This window comes from Prionailurus viverrinus, chromosome C1, assembly GCF_022837055.1.
Source record: "Prionailurus viverrinus isolate Anna chromosome C1, UM_Priviv_1.0, whole genome shotgun sequence".
NCBI lineage: Eukaryota > Metazoa > Chordata > Mammalia > Carnivora > Felidae > Prionailurus > Prionailurus viverrinus.
This window is the reverse complement of record NC_062568.1, coordinates 112,254,968-112,278,208: the sequence shown is the minus strand read 5'-3', so window position 1 is coordinate 112,278,208 and position 23,241 is coordinate 112,254,968. Positions and strand designations below refer to the sequence as shown.

The following is a 23,241-nucleotide window of genomic DNA, read 5'->3' as shown; positions in this document are numbered from 1 at the left end:
ACCTCCATTTGCCAAATTGCTGCTCAGCTCAATCACATTTGTGTACCTACATTCAGGGTAAGGAGTGTGCCTCAAATAATTGAGGGTTCAGATACTTATGCCTGCCTGCCTTCCTCCCTCCCTCCCTCTCTCCTTCCTCCCTCCCTACTTCCTTCCCTCCCTTCCTCCTTCCTTCCCTCCCTTCCTCCTTCCTTCTCTCCCTTCCTCCTTTCTTCCCTCCCTCCTCCCTCCCCTCTTCCCTCTTTTCTCCCTTCCTCCCTCCTTCCTCCTTCCCTCCTTCTTCCCCCACTCCCTCCTTCCTTTAGCCAGGGCATTTTGCTGATGATTTAGAATACTGCTCTATTTGAAGGCTACAAATCATTATTTATCAAATGAAGCAAATAATCATGGGTACCAAATTAAACATCCCCAAGCCACAATTTTTCGTTTGTGAGGAAAGCTGCCTTTATTGGAGTGCACAGACCACAAGGCATAAACGCCTTTCTGGGATTGAAGCTTCCTACAGAAACCCTACCAATTTCTTCACATCCTGGCACACGGGGTGTGCCAATTCTTTGGCTTTTGCTGACCCGACCTGTAAAACCTTCTCTAAGTGGCCCCTGTCCATCTTCAGTTTTTCAATTTCCCTCTTAATTGGCGCAAATTTCTCAATAACAGCATCGGCGACCAGCAGCTTGTAGCGGGCCGTGTCCATGCCGGCGCCGCGGCGGAGCGCTTCCTCCACGGGGAGGCGGGTCACGGCCGCGTGGATGGCCACCAGGTTGGAGACCCCCGGCCGGCGGGCCGGCTCGTAGGTCACCTCCGACGTGAAGTCCGTCACAGCCTTGCGGAATTTCCGAACGATCTCCTCTGCGCTGTCCGTTATTCTGACGGTGGCCAGTTTATCAGGGTCCGATTTGGACATTTTGGCCGAAGGATCACGGAGGGATTTGACCTTCTTCATCGATGCTGGGGGAAAACGCCAACGCACACACACCGAAACCAAAACCAGAAGACAACACCAAAATCAGAAAACATCACCAGGAATGTCAGTGTCTAGATCTTAAAACGTGCAGAGAATACCAAATGACGTTATTATTATTATTATTATTATTATTAGTGAGTATGGTTGACACACAGTCGTACACCAACTCTGTCGTACCACGTAGTGATTTGACAAATCCAGACATTATGCCGTGTTCACCGCAAGTATAACTACCGCCTGTCCCCTCCAATGCTATTACCCCATCTACCCCATCTAACCCTCCAATGCTAGTACCCCATTCCTTACGCTGTGCCTTTTGTTCCCCCGACTCCTTCATTCCATAACTACAAGCCTGTACCTCCCTCTCCCCTTCACCCGTTTGGCCCAAACCCCCTTCCCCTCAGGGAATCATCAGTTTGTTCTCTGTACTCATAGGCCTGATTCTGCTTTTTGTTGACTCTTTTTTAAAAAAAAATTTTTTTTTTCAACGTTTATTTATTTTTGGGACAGAGAGAGACAGAGCATGAACGGGGGAGGGGCAGAGAGAGAGGGAGACACAGAATCGGAAACAGGCTCCAGGCTCCGAGCCATCAGCCCAGAGCCTGACGCGGGGCTCGAACTCACGGACCCCGAGATCGTGACCTGGCTGAAGTCGGACGCTTAACCGACTGCGCCACCCAGGCGCCCCTGTTGACTCTTTTAAGATTCCGCTTATGAGTGCAATCATGTGGTAGTTGTCTTTCTCAGTCTGACTTACTTCACTTAGCATAATACTCTCTAGGTCCACCCAGCCTGTCTCAAATGGCATGATCTCATCCTTCTTTATAGTCGAGCAGTACTCCATTGTGTATATATACACCACATCTCCCTTTTCCATCACCTGTTGAGACACTTAGGTTGTTGCTTCCATATCTTGGCTATAAATAAAATAATGCTGCGATAAACACAGGGGTGCATATATCTTTTTGAATCAGTGTTTTCCTTTTCTTTGGGTAAATACCCAACAGTAAAATTATCAGATCATACGGTAGTTCTATTTTTAATTTTTTGAGGAACCTCCACACTGTTTTCCACAGTGCCCGCACCAGTTTGCATCCCACCGATCGTGCATGAGGGTTCCTTTTTCTCCACATCCTTGCCAACACTTGTCATTTCTTGCCAAATGACTTTGTTATTTTTATCTGATTATATAAATACCAAATACTCATAGTGAAAAATTCAAGCCATTTATATAAGCATGAAAATAAAGATCACCTGTAATATGTAATAATACTGTTAACATTTTGTCGATCATATTTTCATGCATCTCTTAATGCATATATACTCATAAAATGTATAATCGTACACAAATGAAAATATATCAATCATACTTAGCTGTGCCTACCTTTTTAAAAAGTCTGATCTATTTCTTTCCTTCTCTCTTTTCCTATTAGCTAATCACTCTCTGCCCTTTACAACCACTGCCCTTCCTGACCCCAACACATTTTAACAATCTGTGGCAATGCTTTCATTTCTTTATCCACAGTTATATAAGTATATACCAACGCGTGTGCGTGCACGCACGTGCACACACACACACACACACACACACACAGAAGTGACTCACTTACTGCTCTGATAGAATCAAGATGTTAAGCTGTGCTTTATAAACCAGTGTTTTTAATAATTGCCTATTTTATGGCTATTACAGAAACATATCAAGTTGAAATAGGAAAAACAATAATAGGGAAAAGCATTAAAATATTACTTATTGCTAAAAGAAGGTTTCAATGCATGGAAGGCCCGGTTTTTATTTGTGCGAACCGTTGCAATAGCTTAGAAATTTACATCTGCCTTTTGCTTCTGATCAGATACTGGGCCCACGTAAATGCAGTCAGTTTAATAAACGCTCAGTTTAATTGGGCTCAGTGATCTCTGCCCTTGCCACAAATCTGCATCGCTACTGAAATATTGATAGAGATTCACAGCTTCTTTCCTCGAGAAGATTCCAGACCAGTACTACCTCACAAGCTGCAGGTGCCGTGTCAGATCCACTGGGTGGACGGTACATTCTGTCGATGTCGTGCATTTAGGAAGGGAGAGTGTGAGAACGATCAGTGCCCTCTTGTTTTATCTAGCTGATGACTCAGCAGTTCTCAGTCTTCTGACTGTTCTCTTGTGAGCAGGGAAGGCAAGGTCGACTGGCTTTCAAGTCAGAAGAGTTTTCAGAACCTGGGGCCTGCTCCAGATTCTGTGTCTCCCTCTCTCTCTGCCCCTCCCCCGCTTGCACTCTGTCTCTCTCTCTCAAAAATAAATACACATTAAAAAAAAAAAAAGAAACCAGAAGAGCTTTGCCACCAACTTGATATATGACTTGGATGCAAAATTAGCTTTGCCAACCATTAGTATCCCCATCCATAAACCAGGGAAGTATGTGTGTGCATATATATATGTAATTCATTATAAAGTATTAAATATATAAAATATTAATATACGATATATTAATAATACAATATTAACACATTGATTTATTAACATGTTTTCAATATACATATAAAATAATTTACCAAATATATATAATTGGTAAATTATATAATCCTTTTTAATAAAAATGATTATTTTCCATTTTAAGTCTTTCTCATACTCTCAAAATATTATATAATTTACCAAATATATATATATATATGTATTATATAATTTAATGAATTTGATTATTTTTCATTTTTAGCCTTTCCCATACGTTTCAAACTTTTTTAGTTATTTTATCCAATAATCTAACAAGGTCTACCACAGTACAGAGAAAGATGGAGATTCTAGTTACAAATCCTGAAGCCTGTCCACAAGAAAGCCGAGTTTAGCCCCGGAGAAATCCCAAGCCTTGGTCCATTATCCAGTCCTGTCTTGGAAACATGGCCTGATTTAACAGTCATATTTGTGTTACTTACTTAGGATAGATTTGGGCACCGGGAAGAACTCCCCATACTTCTTGTTAAACCCTTGTGCTAGATCCTGAACTAGCTCCATGTGCTGGACTTGATCCTCCCCGACAGGAACGTGTGTGGACCTTTAATAAAAGACAGACAGAAACACTCAGCAAGGCTCCTGCTTATACTGAGATGATATTGCAAGCAGCTGCCTTTCCTGTGCCTATTTCACTGTTGGTGTTCAACAAATGTTCACCAACTACAGAGGGAATATTGAGGCCCAAGTCTTTATCTACGTATCAGACAAATGCCAAAGAGACATTTGTCAACTCTAGTTCTGTTTCTCCCATAGCAGAAGAATACAGCCATCAACACCAGTGTGACAGGATCTTGCTGGGAGGGAGGAATGGTATCTTAAATAGCATATGCTCTAAGCATAATTGTATTTTAAAACCACTCCTGTTCCCTTGCCCAGTCAGCACATATTACCCTAGCCCTGGCCAGATGCTTTTTACTCCAGGGCTTGCGCTCACACTTGAAAGCCGCTCCAATCCACTCTTCAAATCAAAGATGGCAGAAAGCTCTTCCGGCAAAGGTTTTTCCTCCCTGTCATACAGGGAGTAACTCAAGATCTTTTTGGAGTATGCTCCTTCGTTTTCCAGTGAATTGCAATCACAGCACAATTAATATGCTGCAGGGAACTTGAAATAAATGAACAAATCTATCATTACAATGCAGACAGATCTTGAAAACAATGTTGAATGAAGAAACCAAGTCGCAGAAGACACGAGTACACGGACGTGCAGATCTTAAAGTACTGTCTATTGTTTACAGCTGCATATGTAAGTAGGATGACACACGGAAGCGGCCCCCACCGCTGCACAAAGCCATGACTGTAGCTGCCCCCGGAGGAGGAGGGAAGGGCAGTGGGTCTGGGGAAAAGCAAAAAGGAGACCTGAATTGTATCCCGCAATATTTTATTTTATTTTATTTTATTAAAAAATAGAGATGTGAGACAAAGATGTCAGCATATAGGAGCTTCACTAATGGTTATTTTAATCCCATATATAAAATTTGCAGTGCTGGATCATGATGCAGCATGTCAAACAAGGGAACAATGAGCCATTACAGAGAAGTCTTGGTGGGGAAAACTCTCTCCGGAAGCATTACTAGGGAAAGAGACAGGAGATTTTAAGTCTTTATTTATTTATTTATTTATTTATTTATTTATTTATCTGTTTTTAAATGTTTACTTGTTTGAGAGAGAGACAGGAATTGAGCAGGGGAAGGGCAGAAAGAGAGGGAGACACAGAATCCGAAGCTGACTCCAGGCTCTGAGCTGCCTGCACAGAGCCCAACGCGGGGCTCGACCCCACGAACCGTAAGATCATGACCTGAGCCGAAGTGGGACGCTTAACCGACTGAGCCCCAGAGGCGCCCCAGAGGAGATTTTAAGTCTTTAATGCTTGGCTGGGGAGTTTACGTTTGATAACATAGATAACAAAGTGCTGTTGTTTCTTGATCAAAACAGTTTTATGTTCTTCCTGTGAAAACAGCTGCCTGAAAGTGAATTTGGATATTTACACGATAATTGTACATTTTGAGTGGGAAAATAACAACTTTTTAAAACAGCCTCAGAAGAGGAAAACTATTCTACTTTGTTATAGAGAGGAGAATCTCCTATCCCTGTGGTTAAGCAGTGGTCCTTAAAAAACTGGCAGAGATCTTATGTTTCCCTTGTGAATTACTGCCCACAGGCTACTTACTGGTCTACTTCACAAAGCTGTCCAGAGCATGAGCAAACAAAGCGTACAGACTGGCTACTTTAATATAGTAAAACACTGGAGAACATTTTGAAAAAATCTGAAATATCCCTCATTTTGCAATCATTTTTATTTTTGCCAATTACTTTCTAGTCTTTGTTCTTGTCTCTATGGATGCATATTTTTACATAATTGCAGTATAATATGCATACCATCTTTCATGTTAACATAATGGGTATTTCCCATGTTTCTATGTGGTCTTCATTAATAAAATTTTTTAATAGCTGCATGAGAACATTCCTGTGCTGGGGCACCTGGGTGGCTCAGTCAGCTAAGCATCTGACTTTGGCCTAGGTCATGATCTCACAGATTGTGAGTTCCAGCCCCGTGTTGGGCTCTGTGCTGACAGCTCAGAGCCTGAAGCCTGCTTCGGATTGTGTCTCCCTCTCTCTTTGCCCCTCCCCTACTTGCACTCCTTCTCTCAACAATAAATAAACATTAAAAAAAAAAAAAAAGAACATTCCTGTGCTATAGTTACAGAACCGTAAAGAATTTACATGATTTTGTAGCAGATTCTTTTGAATATTCATATAGTGGGAAATTTTGATTCGAGTATAAAAAATAATCTTTTACAATAACCCAAAAGTCCTGTGGAGGTAAATCTGGTGAGTGTATGTTTAGTACTTTCTGGTCAATAACAAGGTATGATTGTCAGCTAATGAAACTAATATTTGTTTCTGACATAAAATAACGCAGAGTATATTTCCAAAATGAATGCTGATAAATGTTTTGAAGTTTAGAGTAAGTATAGGTTTGAAAGCAACTCTGACACTTCTTTTGCATGGAAGTAATATATTTTATTTATTAAAAAAAATCTCTGAATATTAGTTGTTTTCATACAGCCCCTCAAATACCCATGCAGTTGCCCTGTGTGCATGTGTGCATGTTTGTGTGCATGTGTGTGTGTGTGTGGGTGGGGTGGGGTGGGAATGCAATATGGCCCTCAGAGCTCAGGCTCTGAGCCTCAAATCCTGACTCTGCCACTCTCATTTTGTGTGACTTTGGGTAAATCATAGAATTCCTAGCATAGGCAACTTTCTCACTATAAATGGGAGTAATAATATTTACCCCATACTATTGTGGAGGTGAAATGAGACAACGTGTGCTTAGTGGAGCTGCCTGAAGTCTGTAAGCCTTCAGACACCGGTAGCTATGTAGGGAATAATTCTAAAATGGTACTACACCGTATTTCAGAAGGATGCTCACGAACATTGCCTATGCAGCCAGAGGTTCACCTGTGACCTGACTCTCATTCCAACTTCTCTCTAGCTTGGCCCCAAAGAGGGGACGTTTGTGAGGGGAAAAAAGCCCAGGGTCATCTGTTTGGCAAAGCGGATAATCAAGACCTGATGAATATTTATTTATGTATGTATAAATTTTCACAGGGGAGGAAAAAAGAAACAGAATCAACAGAGAGCAATGTGTGGCTTATTTTCTCTCCCTTTTGTCCCTTAAGTGTTGATATTTCTAAAAACATCATCTTGGCTCACTGGTTCTCTCTCATCACTAGAGAGCTCATCAGCTTTCCCCTGGGGATCTACGTGTCCCTTCTCCTCTGATGATTCTGGGGCTCTGCCTCTAGCTCTGCTGTGTCTCTGAAGGGTTAGGACTGTATCTCTGAGTCCTGCTAGACGTTGGCACTGACTATCCCACATTTACTCCCCAACTCAACATCGGAGAGCCAACATTGCAGGTCGGCACTATATTCCAAGAGAACCTATGTCAATTTCGTATTAAAATACCCATAAAGGCAAAGAAACTATAAATAACTTAAAACTAGCAGCAAGAGTTACACCTGAAGACGGAATTTGAGAAGACTTTTCATGAACTGTGAGGATCAACAGAAGCACTGAAAAGAGCGACTGGTGGAGCTGGTGGCCATGTAGGGTCAGTGCGAGAGCCCCCATTGCCGGAAACCCATCCCCCGTGGGATGGGGGCAGACACCCCTCTGCTGCCCCCAGGGCGGCCCTTGTCTCATCAGCCTGACTCTCTAGACACTCAGTCACGACAAGAGGAAGTAACCAGACAAGCGGCGGAGGCGGCAGGAGCAGGTCAGGGTGCATCGTATCCTCGGAAGAATGGGACGAGAGCTCCGTGAGGGCAGGGCCTTGTTTGTCTTGGCTACTGCCGGACCCAGGACACAGAACACATCCCGGCCAGCGAAGGACGGCACTCAGGTTACAGGTGTTGAATGAAAAAGGGAAGCGCAGAAGGTGAGACACTGAAGCAGAAAGCGACATGGGAGCAGTGTAACCTGGTGAAGGCTCTTTTGCATGCAATGCCTCTGTTCAGAGAGTGAAAGAGCCAGACAGGTGGTAGGAGAAAGCTCTCTCTCGGGCCAGCGGTACCAACCTAGCTGATTGGCATGTGCAGTCGGACACACTGTCCTGCCCTCCTGTTGAATTCTGGGCAGGGAATTCAACTAGCGGCCAGGGAGGCAGAAGGTGGACACAAGGGCCTTTCGTAGACTGGCAGACGTTATTTGAAAGGTTCCCTTGTTCCAATATGGATTTAAAACACCCGGCCCATAAAATTCAGACAGACAAGTAAAAGAGCCCAATATGGGACCGTGAAAAGTACTGTGGAACAAGGGAAGGGGGACTTTACCCTTTAGATCCTGAGGAAGATCAGACATTTGAAAGTGAGCTTTTACAAGAAACAGATAGTTTTGCATTTTAAAGAAAACTGCTTGGGACGCCTGGGTGGCGTTGCTTGGTTAAGGGTTCAACTCTGTATTTCAGCTCAAGTCATGATCTCAAGGTTCGTGAGATTGAGCCCCATGTCGGGCTCCATGGTAACAGTGTGGAGCCTGCTTGGGATTCTCTATCTCCCTCTCCCTCTACCCCTCCACCACTTATGTGCTTGCTCACTCTCTCTCAAAAATAAATAAATAAACATAAAAAAAAAAAAAGAAAACTGCTTGGTTCCCTCGATGGGATTCAAAAGGCATCACTGCCACAAGATAAAAGCAGGACCACGAAACGGAGAACATAGGTGGTGACAGAAAACTGATCAAAAGAAAAGAAGTGAATTCATGAAATAAAGAAAACCAAACACAAAACAGAAGAGTCAGGAGCAGTAAGGAGTGAAATCCCACGAACAGGTCGTATCAGTGACCTGGGTGAGCGTGTGAGGCTCTTCCAGAATTTGGGAATGTTCCTCCCTTAGCTGCCTCAGCCTGGCTCCTTTATTTCAGGTCTCAGCCTACATATCACCTCCTCAGAGAAGCCTTCCCCAACCATACTCTCCAATGTTGATTTCTCCCTCTTGTTCTTTTCCACATATCCTATTTATTTTTATTAATCCTAATCTAATTATGTTCTTTCATTTTTTATTAATCTAATTATGTTCTTTCATTTTTTTATTTAATTGTATATTGTTTTCTCTCCGGCTGAAAAATAAGCTTTTAGAAAGCTTGTTTGTCTTCTTTTTGAATCTATTTCCAGTACCTACAGGAGTTGCCTGACATATTTGAGGAGCTCAACAAATATTTGTTGAGTAAGTAATGGCTTCTCGGCCTTTTGGTTAAGATCAAGTGACAATATTTATTGAATAAATGAATGATCTTAAGAGGGGGGCACTGTGACCTATGTAGATTTATACCAAGCGAAAAATCATAGTAAGATCGGTTTGTCATCAGTATAAGATAAGAGCACAGAGTCAGAAGTCAGACTATCTGAGTTCATATCCCAGCTCCACCAGCTACTAGGTGAGTTACCATAGCCTAGCTTCCTACTTTTCTGTAAATTGGGTGTCATAATGGTGCTTATTACCTCATAAGATTGTTTCAAGGATTAAAGGAGATAAGCAAGCATAATACTGGACAGTAGAGCTCAATAAACACTAGCTGTTGATATAATAGATATTCATTAATATCTGACATGATGAAGTATGAAATGGTAAAAGACTGATACTATCAGGGACCTTGATGAGAGGTACATTGTGACTTTTTTCAAGCCAGGATCACTTTCCTTTTTTGCCAGGTGATTTATACCACAAACATAAATACCAGCATATAATCCCAGAAGACAGTCACAGACCTGGGCAGCGATCCTGATACATATAGAAAACAAATTTGATGGTTCACATATCTGATTAGGCAATCCCCAGGTATAAATAGCATGTTATAGGAATTCTGAGAACCCCTTTAATTTAAGCAAAAACAGAGACAGAATAACGAACGGACAGGCAAAGCACAGGGACCGTGACGATGGATCAGGAAGTGGTTTCTCTTTGTCTAAGGTCAGTAAATGAATTTAGGAAGTTCTACAAAATGGTTGCTTGGCTTTGTCCATTGTTTTCTTCCACACAGAGAGTCACTGGCTTCCTAAGTGGTAAAACCAAACATGTTCCTTTTTAGGTTTCCTTCCGTGCCCATAAGCCCGCATGCGCGCCTCTCGGAGGTAAACACACACAACACCCCCCTCCTACGTTTCTCTTCTTTGACTGGACTTCGGTTCCTCTGTCTTGTGATTCTAGTCAGGCTGACGCGCAGAGGTCACTTTGACTCCCCCAAACCAAATTAGCCAACAGGGCAGGTTAAAAAGCAATTACAGTAGCCCATAGGAAATCACAATGGACTGCAGCTAACATAGAAAAAGCAATTACCATAATCAATACACTTTAGGCACATCAAAATGAATATTTCCACATGTCAAAATGGTTCCAGATCCACAAAGCAACCAACCTAAACAGAAAACACATTTAGTTTTCATAATGACTCTGCATGCCTCTTGGCTTTCTGTGAGATCCGTGCCTCTTACAATTCTGTGAGGTTGTGCTGTTTTGAAAAAAGGATTAAAAAGTTTTAATTTTTTTCACCTGGTCCTAGTGCCCTGCTTGGCTTTTTCCTCTGATTTTAGTTTGTTTGTTTCTAGTCTTTTCTCCCTCTGCTCCTACTGCTCTCCTCACCTCCTATAATTTATCTTGGCCCTTACTTCTCATTCATTGGGTTCACACTTCACATTAATTCAGCCTGTCTTTGATTCTGCTCACTTATGGGCCTTATTCTCTTCATATTTTCAACCTCTGTCCTCATCATCAGATAATTTAGAGCTGCTCTTTTAAAATTTATGCCCTATATAATGATATCCATATTAATATCTTTTTTTCCCCAGTTTTTTTTCCCTTCTCTTCCTTCCTCCCTTCCTTCCGTCCTTCCTTCCTCTCTCTCTCTCTTTTTTTTTTTTAACTTATCCTGATTGTGCTTCCTTCGATACAACAGAAAACAAAAGCCTTTCATAATTTTGATTGTTATAACTTCTGTCACATAATAATGTGTCTGATCTTCTTCTCTGGTGACTAACTCATGTTTTTTCCTTTTGTTCGGTTCCTAGTTGTATCCACATTTATTCGGGATCCACCCCACCCTCCAGCAAAATTAGTGTCCAGATGAATAATCATTGCCTACATATATCTGCTCACAGAATTTTGTCCTCCTCTCTTTTTTTCCTACTTTGGTTATGTTGGTGAGTTTTCAGTGATGTTGCCTCTAACCAGCCTGGGTGGGGTGGAGTTTGGTGCTGTTTTTCCTTTTGCAAAGGATGAATTCACCATCATGGCTGCTTGTCGGATATACTGTAATGATGTCTAATTCAGGGATTCTTTCCCGACTTCGGGACTATGATGTGCATGGCCTGGTGCTGGGTCTTGTGAGAGATACGATGAAGATTTTTACCTCTAGTGAAGTTGAGGAGAGAAAACACCACGTGAAGTTATAAATTCCTCTGGCTAGTCCACTTACAGTATTCCCAGTCTCCATGGATGGCGACACCATCCATCCAGCCGCATGAGTCAGAAATGTGGGGTCACCGAGACCCCCTTCTCATACCCACCACTCCATTGGGAAGCTCTATCCATCTATCCTCCCCAAATCTCCTAAATTTGACTACTCTCTTCATCTTCACCGACACCATCACGGTCCAGACAGACTAGCGAAAGAGCCCCGAACAGACTGTCCCAGCCGCTCTTGGCCCCTGCAACTCACTCTCTGTACTTCCATCAGTTGACTTTTAAAAGTATACATCAGATCATCTCACGCTGTCCTGAAAATCACAAAGAGCTTCCTGTAGCTTTCAAGGAGAGTGTCCTGGGTTATCTGTTGACATCTCAGCCCCACCCTCTCCCTTCTAGGCAATTTCTCTATTTCCAGGGGCTAGCAGCCTGCAAGCCACATTTCCAGAGGCTTCTGGTTTACCGCAGGCACTTGCCGCAGAGCTGGAAAGTGAAAGACCAAGAGGAGACACTACTGCTTGGCAGTTGTGGGTGAGGATGTGGCCGGCAGCTTTCAGGATGTCATACAAATTGGGGGCAGACCGGCCTCATAGAGAAAGGATGTAGTTCAACAGCCAGAAGTCTCCAAAGCAGTTTCAGGAACTGATTATCTCCGCTGTCCTCAATGGCAGTGGTCGGATTCTGATTCTCAGACATTAGGGCTGACTACGCTCTTCTCTGGAATATTACCAAGGGTGACGTTTCTGACCAGTCATCAGACTGTATACTCTGTTCCTGGCGGGTCTTGGTTCTGTTGACTCACAGTTCCTGAGGCCTCTGTTTCCCCCTTTTCCTATGTCGTGTAGCTTTTGCTTTCACTATCTTCTTAGCCTCTTCCTGTATTTCTCTGTTTGCATTCTTGAGAGAGAGAAACCGATTGGCCCAGGTAACCACTGTCATCTCTATCCGAGCAGACTTTGTGGCACCGCTCTAAAATTTCACTTCTTTATCTGTAAAACGGGGATAATATCACTTACCTACCTTACAGAGCTGTCCCAAACTCTGAATAGATGACAGGTGTGCTGTGGCTAGTACAGCGACTGCCAAATAATGCCCCCCTCATGTTGATTCCTTCTTTCCCTCTGCCTCACGTCCATGCATGGTGCCTTTCTCTGGGTTAGCAGCAGTACAAGTACTTAACATGTATTTGCTGTATGTTCATTACAACTGTGTGCGTGTGTGTGTGTGTGTGTGTGTGTGTGTGTGTGGAGAGAAAGAGAGAAAGTGAGAGAGAAACATTTACTCAACAGATAGCTAGTTATTTGAAATTGGATATTCAGAAAAATAATGCAGATGCAAAATAATACTATGAGCAAATGCTACTTTTGGGTATTTTGTCTCTCTTCAAATATCCACTATTTTAATATTTTTAATCTTTATTTTTGAGATGGAGAGAGAGAGAGAGAGAGAGAGAGAGAGAGAGAGACAGAATGCAAATAGGGGAGGAACAGAGAGAGAGAGAGAGAGAGAGAGAGAGAGAGGGAGGGAGATACCGAGTCCGAAGCAGGCTCCAGGTTCCGAGCTGTCAGCACAGAGCCCGACGCGGGGCTCGAACTCATGAACCAAACCATGAGTTCATGACCTGAGCCGAAGTCGTACGCTCAACCAACTGAGCCACCCAGGTGCCCCTGGATCAGAAGTCAAAAAATGAATATTTATAAATAGTATGATAACTTCTTTGCTTCCAGGGAGTGGGCTGGAGGGTAGCTGAGGCTAGAAAGATATTATTTATCCTTGGAAGCATTAACTAACTATGAGAACCTGCTAGTGTCAGGGCAAAGTGAGGCAGGAAGCTACTGAAAGTTCTTCAGGTATACCAGTCACATCTGAAATACTTACTGTTTTCTGTAAGCGAAGAAGACATCCACAAGCTTAGGCAGAATATGTGTCAGATTTGGGGACCTTGGGCTACTTTTGCCAATGTCAGCCTTTTAAAATGTTGCTTGTACTTTTAAAATGTGTGTTGTGAGCATATAGTAGGTGATGTCAACTCACACATAATTTGTTTAATAACCCCTGAGCTATGTCCCATTGGCCCACTTTATAGATGAAAGAAATTGCAGGATTTTATCATCCTGCCAATTGTCTTTTGGGCAACTGGTAAAAATAAATTTGTCATCACTTCAGTATATATGACCTTGTATTGTCCTAGTTACTTATGTGATGATCTTGCCCCCTAATATAACTGTTGACTCCTTAAGGAGGGTCAGCACAGGCCTCAGGAGGCCATAATCATGCTCTGATGCTTCCCTGTCCATTGACAGGCTGTGCAGCTTTGGATAAACTGCTCAACCTCACTGGGCTGTATCTGTAAAGCTAGGAAAATGAAAGAGAGCCCTGAAAAGTTCCCTCCCTCTCTGTGCTCCCTGGTATCACAAAGGAGGCAGTCACTTTTGTTCAAGTTTATTCTTTTTTCACAGCCCTGAGCTTAGAGGACTTTTACATTGTAGTTCTTGAACTGTTAAGGAAATCAACTGGCTCGATACCCTGGTGCCAAAAAATCTCAGCCTTTGCTTCTATACAGAAGACCTCCTGGGAAGTGAAATTTCACCATGAGTTTATAATCCTTAAAGACAATCATCACTAGTTATGACCAACTGACAGATCCCAGGCACAGCACTTCCTGGCCCATATTTCATGTTAATCCCTTAATAATCCTGTGCATGATAATCATGATTCCCATTTTACAGGTGAGAAAACGTGCCACTTTGCTGGAAGATATGTTAGATCTTTATTAGACTTTCATTTTGCTACTCCTGGAGAAAAGTGTTCTGGATTTTCCAGGCTAAGTCAAAAGTTTACTATAAGTAGTAAATGCTGTTGGGAATCCAGCATTCAAGTGAATACAACAAACAACACACAATCCTTATGTGTACGTTTTAAATGGAGTTAAAGATAGCCTGCGTGTAGTAAAGGACACTCCTTATTTGTAAAGCTAAGAGGCTGTTCTTCTGCTGTTTCCATCTTAATTGCACAAGGGCTCTGGGGTCATAGTACAAGGTACATATCCAATCATCTCCATGCTGTTATCATAATTACATGCAAAGAATTCTAGTTTTCCTAGGGAAGGATCAAGGCCATGGGGGGGGGGGGGGGGGAGAAGGTTCATGGAGTTTCTCTTTTTCGTCAGAAGTGTTCATAGTAGCAAGGTTTGGCTTTGCGCGCGCTGATTGGGAAGTTTTCTCTCTAGAAGGCCAAATGGAGGGCTGAGGGAGGTGACTTGGGGATGGCAGGGAAGAACTGGGAGAGGGATGAGGTCAGAAGCTCTGGCCAGCAGTCAGAGAGGGCAGGCCTTGGCGGCCTCTGGTTGTAGGGTTTGAGGCCATAAAGGACAGCACTGGCTGACTGCAAGGACTGTGGGTCCAGGACAAGCAGAGCAACTCTACATCATGCTGAAAAACTTGCACAGGTGGCCGTTCAAACTTAAATTAATTACACTGAAACACAATTTAAAATTCAGTTCCTCTGTCAACAGTCCATGCGGCTAGCCGCTAAGGTCTTGGAAAGCATGGGTTGACTGCCATAATTGCAGACAAGTTGTACTAAACTGCCTTGCTTGAGAGTCTAGATTGTAGAAGTCAACACTTAAAACCCCTGAAGTTTAATTATTACCAGGGAAGTAGATATTACAGAGTGGTTAAGAGCACAAAAACTCGGGGTGCCTGGGTGGCTCAGGGGGTTAGGCATTCGATTTCGGCTCAGGTCATGATCTCGCAGTTCGTGAGTTCGAACCCCGCTTTGAGCTCCATGCTGAGAGCCCGGAGCCTGGAGCCTGCTTTGGATTCTGTGTCTCCCTCTCTTTCTGTCCCTCCTCCATTCACAATCTGTCTCTCCTTCTATCTCTCAAAATACAAAGAAACATTGGGGCGCCTGGGTGGCTCAGTCGGTTGAGTGTCCAACTTCAGCTCAGGTCATGATCTCACGGTTCAAGAGTTTGAGCCCCGTGTCTGTGCTGACAGCTCAGAGCCTGGAGCTTGCTTAGGGACTCTGTGTCTCCCTCTTTCTGCCCCTCCCCTGCTTGCACTCTGTCTCTCAACAATAAATAAATGTTAAAAAAAAATTTTTGTTTTTAAATATAAAGGAACATTAAAAAAATTAAAAAAAAAAAAAAGAGCACAAAAACTCTGCACTCAAACTTTCTACACTCAAGTCCTGGGTCCAAGCTTTGCTAGCTACATGATTTGGGGCAAATCACTAACTTAATTTCCTCATCTGGGAAATGGGGATGATAGTCGTGCTATCTTTACAAGGCTTGGTGAAGATTCAGTGGGCTAATGCACATAAAGCACTCATGACAGTTTTGAACACGTAGCCAGTGCTATTTAGGTGTTAGCCCTTAACGTGACTCGTTCCACATGGAAACATACTTCTATCATTTTGTACCTCCTACTGGGGAATAGATGCGAACTGATTCACACAATCCTTTCTATGTCCCCTTGCCCCACGAACCAAATCCTTTCGGGATCGGTTCACTCTCCTGTCAGCATGAGTATGTGTCAGACCAGAGGTAAGCTCTGCTCCTTACTTGTACAGCAGAATGTCAGCGGCCTGGAGCACTGGGTACGTGAGCAGGCCCGCGGTTCCGCCATGCTTCTGGGTGGCAGTCTTTGCCTGTGCAGTGAAGAGAGAGGAGAGAATGAAATCCGACATGCACCTAATTATACTGCTAAATAAAGAAATCTTTAAAGCACGCAAAAGGTAATCTGAAGCTACCAGGACTAGCATTATATCTCAGTTCCTTTTAGCAACCCTAGCCATGGGGCTGGCTTGTCTTCATGCTGCAGGCTCAGGCAGGAATAAGGGACATCTACTTCACCACTGCCCCTCTAACGGGTCCTGCACGGCCACTATTTCTTATCCATTTAATTAAAACAAGCATATAAGAGTTTCTGGTTTTTGGGGAGCCCTGGGGGCTCAGTCAGTTAAGTGTCTGGCTTCGGCTCAGGTCATGATCTCATGGTTCTGGGTTCGAGACCCGCATCAGGCTCGCTGCTGTCAGCACAGAGCCCGCTTTGGATCCTCCGTCCCCCTCTTTCTCTGCCCCACCCCCCTGCTTGCACTCTCTGCCTCTCAAAAGTAAATTAAAACATTAAAAAATACACAAATAAAATGAAAAAAAAGGGGGGGTTTCTAGTTTCCAAATCAGATGAACTCCGTATTTCACAAGTGAGGTCAGAAAATATAATGAAATAAGATTCCTACAAATTAATTAATTTGATAAGTTAACATCAAACACCATATCGTGTCTGTGGAAACCTCCCAGAAAGTCTCACCCTGTGCTGTTGACCAAAATGTAAGGTCCCCCTTAAAATCACATTTAAAAAACCAAGCCAAGGGGCGCCTGGGTGGCTCAGTCGGTTAAGCGTCCGACTTCAGCTCAGGTCACGATCTTGCGGTCTGTGAGTTTGAGCCCCGCATCGGGCTCTGTGCTGACCGCTCAGAGCCTGGAGCCTGCTTCGGGCTCTGTGTCTCCTTCTCTCTCTGCCTCTCTGCCTCTCATGCTCTCTCTCTGTCTCTCTCAAAAATAAATAAACATTAAAAAAAAATTCTTTAAAAAACCAAGCCAAGGGGCGCCTGGGTGGCGCAGTCGGTTAAGCGTCCGACTTCAGCCAGGTCACGATCTTGCGGTCTGTGAGTTCGAGCCCCGCGTCGGGCTCTGGGCTGATGGCTCAGAGCCTGGAGCCTGTTTCCGATTCTGTGTCTCCCTCTCTCTCTGCCCCTTCCCCGTTCATGCTCTGTCTCTCTCTGTCCCAAAAATAAATAAACGTTGAAAAAAAAATTAAAAAAAAAAAAACAAAAAACAAGCCAAACCAAACCAAAAACAAAAAGTTGTGGCATTTAAAAAATGTAACTAAGAGAAAATTTTAATCTAATCAATTGTGAATCTGTCTTGATCTGTAGGCACTGAAAACTAGAGGGCATAAAGTGATTCCAGTGTACAAGACAGACTGTATAGACGAAAAGTGTTTCCTTAATGGGGAAGCTGATACTAACACCAGAAGAGATATGACAAGTATTTAATTAATGGATACCGAACATAAGCCCTAGTGATAGCATTTCCCTTGCCACAGCTAAGCATTGATAACAGGTAATTTGGGCAGAACATTTGGTAACAGTGCTCTGGGCAGAACTACTTAATAGGGAATATTGCATACAGTTTACTGGTCATTGCTTCAAGGCCTAAGCATCTCTCTTGTAAAATCAAACATGGTTATTTTGGTGTACAGACATTATTCATTTAGTTAATATGAATCACTTCCCTGAGGTCTGATTATTTCTGAATGAATTGAACAACTGAATATATATACACTTGCATGATTCTGAGGACCAAGTTCATGGGCTCACCACTCGGGCTTCCCCAACCAACATGCAGAAACACCCTTTGAGTCTGGGTTTGAAAAGCAACAGCTCCTCTTTAACCCTCTTAATGTCAATGTTCCACAAGCCAGGTACAAAGTTAACTCTTTAGGTTACTTCAAGTAGTTTCTGGCTTACAGCATCTAATGCTATAAGGCATTCAAAGGAAACTTGAAAGTTTGAACGTATAATTCCTTCAGTACATCTCTTGATTACAATGTCCACTACAAAGCCCAGTTTGCAATGATCACTGGGTAAAGATAATGAAAGCTCAATTTGGAAATGAGCAAATGGGAAAAGAACCCAGTTTTTAAAAACTGTTACTGTATGAGCTTCAGAGTCTTTCTATATTAGAATACTGGATCTCGAAATTACAAAGGAAGGGGGAGATGTGGAGAGCATTAATATTTATTGAGTGTCTATTATGTGCCTCAGATGCCTTACATCTGTGTTACCCCCTGTAGAATCTTCCAAATAACCCTGACCTCAAGCAACACTGACCCCACCTTTCTACCCTACTATCCCCCCTAATCAAAACCAAGCTAGGTGCTCGGAGATCCTTCTACAGTCCTGGAACTCTCCCCTCTGATCACTGTTCACACTTTCTGATGGCTTGTGTAATTGTCTCTGGCCAAACAGACGACAAGCCTCATGAGAGTGGCTCTGTCCCTCCTGTTGACTGCTGTAACCCCAGCGCCTGATGTGATACGAGACTTGATGGTATTTGTTAATGAAGGAATGACCACAGAAGGCAGGAACACGCTCTAGGATAAGGCTGGCATTTGAAACCCATGTTTTTCCCCACAAATACAATATCACGGACTGGAGGGAAGGCTTCTCCAGAATATAGGTTTCCCCTGCTACCTGAAAGTTCTCATTATGCCACTTTGCTTTTGCAAAAGACTTACAGTAGTGCCTGCTTTTGATAACTGGAAGAAATCGGAAGAGGATTTTCACCTTTATGAAGTAGTACTTGCTTCTTGGTTCTACTCCACTGTGGCTTATGAAAGAGGAATGTTCTAGTTTTGGGTAGTGGGGGAAACTGTCTTGTGCATTCACTAGTAATGTGTTATCAGGAGCTCCTCGGACACGATTTTATTTTTTTTTTTTAATTTTTTTTTTAATGTTTATTTATTTTTGAGACAGAGAGAGACAGAGCACGAATGGGGGAGGGGCAGAGAGAGAGGGAGACACAGAATCGGAAGCAGGCTCCAGGCTCGGAGCCATCAGCCCAGAGCCCAATGCGGGGCTCGAACTCACGAACCGTGAGATCGTGACCTGAGCTGAAGTCGGACGCTCAACCGACTGAGCCACCCAGGCGCCCCTAAGGACATGATTTTAAAGTGGGAGCATTTCCCATTAAGTTAGTACTCAGTTCTTATAAAACGGATTGCAGTATTCAACTTAGAGTATTATGATCAAATGGCAAAGTCTTGCCTAAAACCAAGATATGGTAGAAAACATTAAAAAATTTTGTTTCTAATTCCTGGCAGGTAATGATTCTACAGTATTAACTCTACCTCTTACTTAGGCGCGCCACTTGAAAGCTCTGATTCTTGCTGAGACTCACGTGGAGGTTTCTGGACCAGCTTTTGAAGAAACCAATGGCCCTGAAAATATGCTGGAAAGAAGCTTGAAACTGAAATTCAAGGCTGACGTACATGGGGGCTACCTACCCTCAGGTTATGCAACTGCGAAAATAAATGGGAGTGAAGTACTATGAATTATCCACTTTCTCAGTTGAGCTTTCTAGAAAAAGTACAGCCTTCATTTTTCTGTGGGTTTGAACTGTTGCCTGGACTCAACCTGTATAAATGTTAAATAAAATATGTTGTTTCTTCTCCCCACAATGGAAACATTTGAGCCTGACTGCCAGTTAATTACAGTGGAGATGGGAGGCAACTTCAGAGCCCAGTAATCCAGAAATTGTGACTGTCTGTTAATTATAATGTTCTAAGTCATTACCAAATCTATCCAAAGATCGCTCTGATTCAACCTACACAGATAAAATCAAATAGTTAATAAGTTGGACATTTTTATCCTGTTTTTTTTTATTAAAAAATTTTTAAGTGTTTATTTTTGAGAGAGAGAGAGAGACAGACAGACAGAGCACAAGCAGGGAGGGGAGCAGAGAGGGAGACACAGAATCCAACGCAGGCTCCAGGCTCTGAGCTGTCAGCACACAGCCCGATGTGGGGATTTGAACCTACCAACCGTGAGATCATGACCTGAGCCGCAGTTGGACGCTCAACCGACTGAGACACCTCGGCTCCCCTATCCTGTTTTAAAGTTGAAATTTTGGAGAACTCTCTTACTTCCCATTTAGGACCCTGAGGCAGAGAGGTTAAAATGCTGTTCTAGCCTCTAGTGAGTAACAGACCAGGGAGGCCAGTAAACGCAGGATTCCCAGAGCCGAACACAAATATAAACAGGAGAAAAAAATAGCTTTGGACTCCTTATTTATTAATCAGATCACCAGCATTTACCTTCCACTGGTGTAAATGCTGTAACCGGGGCAGTCTGACCAGGCAGGTAAGGATCCAACTCAACTGTGTGTGTTCAGACACCTAAAGAAATAAAACAGAACGTTAGCGAAGGTGGTCAACGTTTTCTTGCATATGAGGCAAAAGTAAACAGGTGTTACCTCAAGTGATGGAAAGTGCAAATCAAGGTAATTTAAAAAACGACAGGCAAAGGGGGCTGATTCATAATGCACAGCATTTGAGATGAAGAAAAAAATTTTTAAACTAACCAATACAATTACTATTCTAGTGTTTAGATCTTCACGACATCCCTAGCAAGTGGCTGGCCAGACTCTGCTTCAACGTCGTCAGTGAAAGGGCTTCATTATGTCCGACGCATCCTTTCCATCTTTAAAAAGCCAGGAAATTGACACATGCATGCGCGCACGCATACACACACACACACACACACACACACACTCAAATCCTCTTTAAATAACTTATAAATATGTGAAAGCAACTATAATACCTTACATGTAAATAGTATTAGGAGAGGAAGGTTCTGGCCTCAAAATCAGTGATTGAATCTCTTAGATCTGGAGTAATTAGAAATTTGCTAATCACTTCATCATTCCAAAGGTGTTTTGTTTTGTTTTGTTTTTTTAGTTTTCATTTTCCTCCTCCTTCCTTCTTCTTTTGTGCTCCATTCTCCCTCTCCTCCTCCCTCCATCTTCCTTTTAAAAAGAGCTGTAGTCAACAAGAGAATATAACCTTTTCTCAATTTGTTTTAACCAAATGTAATCAAGTAACCAAACCTGGCAACAGCTGGGATGATTCCTGGGTCCAGGCCAGGTTCCAATTGATGACTTAGAATTTAAGGGCTAAGTATCCCATTTCTGGACTCTGGGGATTCCGAGCCCTTCATCCACTGTGGCTTTTTTTGGTGTCCATATGATTTCCTTAAAAAGCAGAGACTGTTGCCAACTCTGAAAAGTGGCCCCAAATGTGTTCTTTGTGGGTTTTGCAAAGGGAACATGAAGCACTGGGGCCCAGTCAGCCCCGGCCCATTTTACTAGCAAGGAATCACCATCTGGTGTAAGATAGTTTCTCATTTTTTTCCTCGAGTCATGGAGAGGGAAGAGTTGTTTTTCACATGTTTGACAAGGAATTGCTTTTAAAGTTTTGCAAGTCACTGGGCTGAATCCGTCATCTTTCTTCCAAGAGGCATTTGGGTTTCATTGAGAACAGCACTGTCCATACAAATTGCTAACTGCTGCTGTAAACAAACAGCTAACAGACAAAAACAGTAACCCTGCATGGGAGCAGGAGGATTATAGTTGCTTCCAATCATCAAGCAAAACACATTCCCATTAGAACTAATAAAACAAGAGTTGTTTTCTTGGCATGAAGAAGTAGGAGAAATTTTTTTTTCTCCTTTACTGAATTAGGGAAAGGAATGAAAATACAGAAAAATAACCATGCATATGTAGAAAGAGACAAGACGACTGACTCCTTTCCTTCAACTTGGCCTTCAATGCTCAGTTTTGATGATATGCAAAAAGCTTCCACCGTGTTTTCATGAAATCAAGTATTTTCCTTGGAGTGGCTTTTTTATTTGAACATATGGAATGAAACCTACTTAATATTATACAGTGATCTTCCTGGTATTTCCATATAAGGGGGCATAAGAATAATCCAAATTATTCTTATACAGAAAAAGGTAGGTAAAGAGTCAAAGGCAACTTTCAGATCATTTGTATCATTAATCATTTATCATTAATAATTGTATAAGAAGGGGTAAAATACTTCAGGATTTGGCTCTCTTAATGTATCCATATTCACAACAACTGCTTGGAAAGGTTCAGATTTCTGTCTGGGGAGAAGTGGAAACAGTATCTAAATATAGTCATTCCCACTAAATGTTGTGAAACAAACAAAACAACAATCTGATCTGTTTTAGCTACAGAAAAATAAAAGCATGGGACACAGAAGGTGGCTTGTCAACCACTCACAAGCAAGTCAGCAGGGCCCGAAAATTCTGATCCCTGAGTTGTAACAAGTGAAGATACATACATCCTTCAGCTGTAACAGAAAAGCAGTCTGGCACCCTGTGCTCAGTAAATACTGGCTGAATGCATGAACAATACCAAAGGCTGCGGGAAGAAAGGTAAGGGCCCAGAAGAATCCATTCCATTTAGTAACAGACTTGGTGGTCCAGGCAAAGCAGTTTCAGCCGAGTGACTGGGATGGGAGCTAAATTAAGGAGGGGTGGGTTGAAGTGTGACAAAGTGGCAGGAAGGCAGATACACAGGACGTGTAGCCGAATGAAGAGCTCTACCTTTGCGACGAGGCTGCCCGGATCTGAATCCTAAGCTCTGCCACGTGTGAGCTGGGTGACCCTGTGTAAGTGACTTCATCACTCTATGCCTGTTCTGTCAATGTATAAAATGAGGTTAGCGACAGTATCCGCCTGACAGTGCTTAGAACAGTACCTAGCACACAGCAAGCACTCAATAAATGGTAGTTACTCTTATGGATAAGTTTCAGAAAGACTTTCGTTTTAACTTTCTATTTTGAGATAATTGTAGATTCACATATAGCTGTAAAAAAATAATACAGTGCAACCCAATACACCTTCACCCAATTTCCTCCAATGGCAACATCTTGCATGACTAAACTACAATATCACAACCAGGAAATTGAATTGGATACAATCCATCTACCCTATTCAGATTTCACCAGTAGTATACTCACTCATTGTGTGGGTATATTTAGTTCCGTGCAATTTTATCACATACGTAAGATACTCCTTCTTTAAGGAAGGAGAGAGATGGGAATAATAACTAGTAGGGGTTAGAGAATACAAATTTTATTTTGTTTTTTAAGGTGGGATAGACCCACTTTCTATGAAATGTCTTCCGCTGAAGCAGGAAGAGGGGAAATAAATACAGATGAGGAT

At 42.6% G+C, this 23,241-nt stretch overlaps 1 protein-coding gene across 5 annotated transcripts in view; it reads right to left on the bottom strand.

Moving 5' to 3' along the window:
• Nucleotides 1-419: 419 nt before the first annotated feature.
• Nucleotides 420-23,241, bottom strand: part of WARS2 (tryptophanyl tRNA synthetase 2, mitochondrial) — a 101,688-nt gene continuing 78,866 nt past the window's right edge. For all 5 annotated transcript variants that reach the window (XM_047870302.1, XM_047870298.1, XM_047870299.1 and 2 more), the window contains 4 exons: nt 20,307-20,387; nt 15,989-16,074; nt 3,889-4,007; nt 420-948 (listed from right to left, as the gene is read on the bottom strand). In XM_047870302.1, the coding sequence (XP_047726258.1) occupies nt 500-948; nt 3,889-4,007; nt 15,989-16,074; nt 20,307-20,387 (735 nt within the window). In that variant the 3' untranslated portion in view covers nt 420-499. The remainder of the gene's footprint in view (nt 949-3,888; nt 4,008-15,988; nt 16,075-20,306; nt 20,388-23,241) is intronic.